The 4,918-nt window shown below is 41.3% G+C and overlaps 1 protein-coding gene across 1 annotated transcript; it reads right to left on the bottom strand.

The window, feature by feature from the left end:
* Nucleotides 1-317: 317 nt before the first annotated feature.
* LOC139182792 (large ribosomal subunit protein eL39) lies at nt 318-702 on the bottom strand. Its single transcript, XM_070788373.1, has one exon. The coding sequence runs from the start codon at nt 645-647 to the stop codon at nt 492-494; it is 156 nt and encodes a 51-aa protein (XP_070644474.1). The 5' UTR covers nt 648-702; the 3' UTR covers nt 318-491.
* Nucleotides 703-4,918: the final 4,216 nt, after the last annotated feature.

The following is a 4,918-nucleotide window of genomic DNA, read 5'->3' on the forward strand; positions in this document are numbered from 1 at the left end:
ACTTACTGCTTTAGTTTATCTGCTGACACACATCAAACCATATTCAGGGGATGGGTGTTAAATTCAGTTCAAATCAACTACGTAGTTGGAAAAGGCTGAACACTCAGGACCTCTTCTACGTTGCTGATGGTTCTGTCATGAGTAAAACCACATTGAAAAGTTTTGGCCTCACCTCCTAAAGGCCTTTTCAAAGAAAAGCTTTCCCACACAGGGCCCAGGAGACATGTATCAGAAGGTTCACCGTAGCAGGCACCTGGAGAGAGTCCAGGAAAGGGGATGGATAGAGGACTTCTCTCAGGAACGGAACATTATTTATTTATTTATTTATTTTTTTTTTGCAACGTTTTATATTTATTGCTGGGTCTCAGACTGATAGTGAGGAAATAACATCATGGGCCAAGCATTACAGTAGTGATGTTTTCATTGTGATCTGGCTGCTTAAAAAAGTGGTCTACATGTTAAGACCACTTCTCATAGACCCAGCTTGCTTCTTATAGACCCAGCTTGGTTCTTCTCCAATGTCTTCTCTTGGAGTTGTACCTGATTTTATTGCCAGTTTTCATTCGAATCCATTGAGGAATGGGACGATTCTGCTTTTGTTTCTTGGCCAGGAATCGCTTGATCCTGAACGTCTTGTGAGAAGACATGGTGAGGAAAGAACTCAACCGCACATAGGATGGCGGAGAAGAGAAAAGAGCCGGAACATTATTTAGCAGCTAGTCTGCTACTGTGGTGGGGGACCAAATTATGTTGCAGAATCTTCAAAAAACCTAAGATCCCATCAGTGCCAAGCCCTTCTAGCACTGGTGAGGAGGGGAGACTATCTGTCATGTGGAGGATGGTGACAGCAGTTTGAGCAGTTTCACCTTGACCCACTGCCCTCCCCTACTCATGCTGGAGCTGGTTCTTCTTGGAACTAGAGAAGGAGATGCAAATTTGACGGTTTTGACATGCAGTGGAAAGACATTTGATGGTTGTTGACATGAACCCATTATGGTCAATTTTAAGAACTAAAACTATAAAACTCTTAGAAGAAAACATAGGAGTGAATTTCTTTTTTTTTTTTTTTTTTAATTTTTATGTTTATTGGACATTTTTTTCCTTACATGAATTTTCTTTTCTTCATTGTTCATCTTATCTTTCTTTCTTTTTTTTCCCCATCCTGAACCCTCCTCCCTCCTCCCTCCCCATACCATCCCTCTGGGTCGTGAATTTCTGTGATCTTGGGTTAGGTAATGGTTTCTTAGACATGGTACAGCAAACATGAGTAACAAAAGGACAATTGAGTTTGTCTTCATCAAAATTAAAAACCTTTCTGCTTCAAAGGACACCACTGATAAAGTAAAAAGACAGCCCACAGACTAGGAGAAAACATTTGCTAATTGCTTTTTTGATGAGGGGTTTGTATCCAAAATATATAAATAACTCTTACAACTAAATTAATCAAGAGACAGAAGCTTAATTAAAATGAGCAAAGGATTAGAAGAGCTCTTTCTCCATAAAGGATAAGCAAATAGCAAATAGTACATGAGAAGATGCACTAGCATCTTTAGGCATCACGGAAGTGAAAATCAAACCCACAATGAGAAAACCACTTCACACCTACCAGGATGACTAAAATTGAGAACACAGGAATGAGTTTTGATGAAATAAGCAGAAATTGGAAACCTTATACGTCACTGGTGGGAATGTAAAATGGTGCAGCCATTTCGGGAAGCAGCCTGTAGTTCCACAAAAAGAAAGCTACCACAGGACCCCAAAATTTTACTCTTAGGTATATACCTAAGAGAAATGAAAAAAATATGTTTATATAAAAATCTGTATGTAAATGTTAATAGAAGCATGATACATAACAGCAAAAAAGTGGAAACAATCCAAATGTCAATCAACTGATGAGTGGATAAGCAAACGGTGCTTTATGTGTATGGTGGAATATGACTCAGTCACAAAGAGTCACTGGTAGATGCTACAATACCACTAAATTTTAAAACCATTATGCTATGTGAAAGAATTAACCCACAGAAGAACACATACTATATGATTCCATCTATATGAGTTGTCTAGAATAAGTACATTTATAGAAACAAAAACTAGAGTGAGGGTGGGAGGAAGGGATAAGGATTGACTGTGAAGGGGTATGGGGTTTTCTGGGGGAAGGGTGAGAAATATCTTCTAAAATTATATTGTGATAGTTGGATAACTCTGTGAATATACTAAAACCCATTGAATTGTGTACTTTGGGTAAATTTTATGTATGTGAATTTTGAGCATTACTTTACTAGCATGTAAGATGAGTGCAATTGTGTGGTAGTTTGAGCATTCTTTGGCATTGCCTTTCTTTGGGATTGGAATGAAAACTGTCCATTCTAAAGTAGATCAGCTCTGGGTGTTCTTTGGAGGGAATGATGCTAAAGCTGAAACTCTAGTACTTTGGCCACCTCATGCGAAGAGTTGACTCATTGGAAAAGACTCTGATGCTGGGAGGGATTGGGGGCAGGAGGAGAAGGGGACGACAGAGGATGAGATGGCTGGATGGCATCACTGACTCGATGGACGTGAGTCTGAATGAACTCCGGGAGTTGGTGATGGACAGGGAGGCCTGGCGTGCTGTGATTCATGGGGTCGCAAAGAGTTGGACACGACTGAGCAACTGAACTGAACTGAACTATGTTATGTGAACCATAGTTCTCAATAAGATTTTTGTTTTTACATGAGAACCATATTCAAGTGTTCAAAGAATATTTCATTTCAGGGATAGAGATAATAATATATTGACCACTCATTTACTTACCACACAGCTTAATAAAGAAAATCCTACAGATTGATTCAATTAACCTCACACTACCTCTAGAAGTAACTAGGTTGTTTGCTAAAGGTGAATTTGATATTTATCATTTGTTGTCATTTCTTGAGTTTTTTTTTATCCTTTTGCTACATTTGTATTTATGTATATATATAAAAGCATGTATGTATTCATTAACTTTATATAATACTGATATTCATATATAACCCCTTTTATTTTTAACTTTTCTGAAGGTTAGGCTATTCAGTTTTAAGCAATACCTTTTATAGGATATCCGCAGTGTAATTCAGGCTGGATTTCCACAAACCTTGTGGATATCTTTTTCCAGAAGCCCAAAGAGAGGAGAGGATATTTCTGCCTACACGCTCCAGGGTAAGACAGGAATTAGCTTCTTGAATGGCAGCTGCTCCATTGCCTCTACTTTTCCATGGTATCCAGTTCTTTAAAGAGGTGTTTCAATATGGTTAGTGTTCCACTGGTGAGCTCTGTGTTCCCTGTATTCTAGAAAAGTATGCTTTTTATTTTCTAGATCTGTTCAGTTGCCAGTTAGAAGAAACAGAAAACTTCCATCATCACTTCTTCTGGTCCCTGAGTCCAGCTCTAGCAGTAAAGATCCCAGTTCCGGCACTGAGAAGACCCACAGCAGGTATTTTCCACCTGGGATGTCCCTGAGCCGGGCCCTTGGACTTCTTTCCCACCTGGTGCTAGGTCCTTCATGGGTCTATCTGCACTGATAGGCCTAGGGCTCTGCAAATTTATCCTCTTCAAACATTCCCAGTCAGAGAGCTCCTCTCTCACTGTGTCAGAAATGTCTACCAAAGTGAAAGTCGCTCAGTTGTGTCTGACTCTTAGAGACCCCATTCTTCAGGCCAGAATACTGGAGTGGGTAGCCTTTCCCTTCTCCAGGGGATCTTCCCAACTCTGGGATTGAACTCAGGTCTCCCGCGTTGCAGGTGAATTCTTTACCAGCTGAGCCACAGGGGAAGCTCAAGAATACTGGAGTGGTAGCCTAACCTTTCTCCAGCAGATCTTCCTGAGCCAGAAATCGAACCGGAGTCTCCTGCATTGCAGGCAGATTCTTTACCAACTGAGCTATCAGGGAAGCCATGTCTACCAGACTTGGCATTTTAAAGCGCAGAGGCGGGGAGGAATAGGAACTTAACAGTATGAGCACATCCAGGGCTGAGCTGTGGAACTGAGCCCTCCTCTCCCTTTGCTGGGTGCTGGGAGAGAGGAGGGGAGTGGAGGGGTCAAGGGCAGGTCTGGGAAATGGAGGAGGACTAGGTGGTACCCAAACCTGTGGAGATACTCTCCTTTGGCCTGTGGGGCCACTGCTCCTGCCCTCAGTCACATCCAACAGTGTCCTGAATGCAGCCAAGTCCCACTCCTTCCAGCAGAGCAGGTCTGCAAAGCTGGCCCTTGAAAAGCTTTAGTAAGGAAAGTGTGGAAGAGAAACAAGAGTGTGGATGGGCCCTGGGCTCTTAGCAACAGGGTTCCCTGACTGTTAGGCAGGAAAATGAAAATCAAAATAGTAACTTTTGAAGAGAGTGACATGGGTGATATATTTTGATTCTGACACATTTTCTGCCTTCAGAAGAAAGAAAAAAGAAAGTCTAATAAAAAGGAAATGTCTTGAAATTTTTTTTGCTATTAAAAATTATTTTTTCTTGGAGTATTGGAGTAGCTTTACAATGTTGTGTCAGTTTCTGCTGTACAGCAAAGTGAATTAGCTATACATATACATATATCCCCTCTTTTTTGGATTTCCTTTCCATTTAGGTCACTACGGAACATTGAGTAGAGTTCCCTGTGCTATGGGCCTCCTCAGGTGGTGCAGGTAAAGAATCCACCTGCCTCAGGTTTGATCCCTGGGTCTGGAAGATCCTCTGGAGTAGGAAATGGCAACTCACTCCAGTGTTCTTGCCTGGAAAATTCCATGGACAGAGGAGCCTGGTGGGCTGCACTCCATGGGGTCAAACAGAGCTATACATGCCTGAGCATGCAAGCATGCACCGTATGCTATACAGTGGGTTCTCATTAGTTATCTCTTTTATTTTTTTAAACTGGATCATAATTGTTTTACAGTGTTGTGTTAGTTTCTTTGTACACCAGTGT

The sequence above is a fragment of the Bos indicus genome, chromosome 1, assembly GCF_029378745.1.
Source record: "Bos indicus isolate NIAB-ARS_2022 breed Sahiwal x Tharparkar chromosome 1, NIAB-ARS_B.indTharparkar_mat_pri_1.0, whole genome shotgun sequence".
NCBI classification, from domain to species: Eukaryota; Metazoa; Chordata; class Mammalia; order Artiodactyla; family Bovidae; genus Bos; species Bos indicus.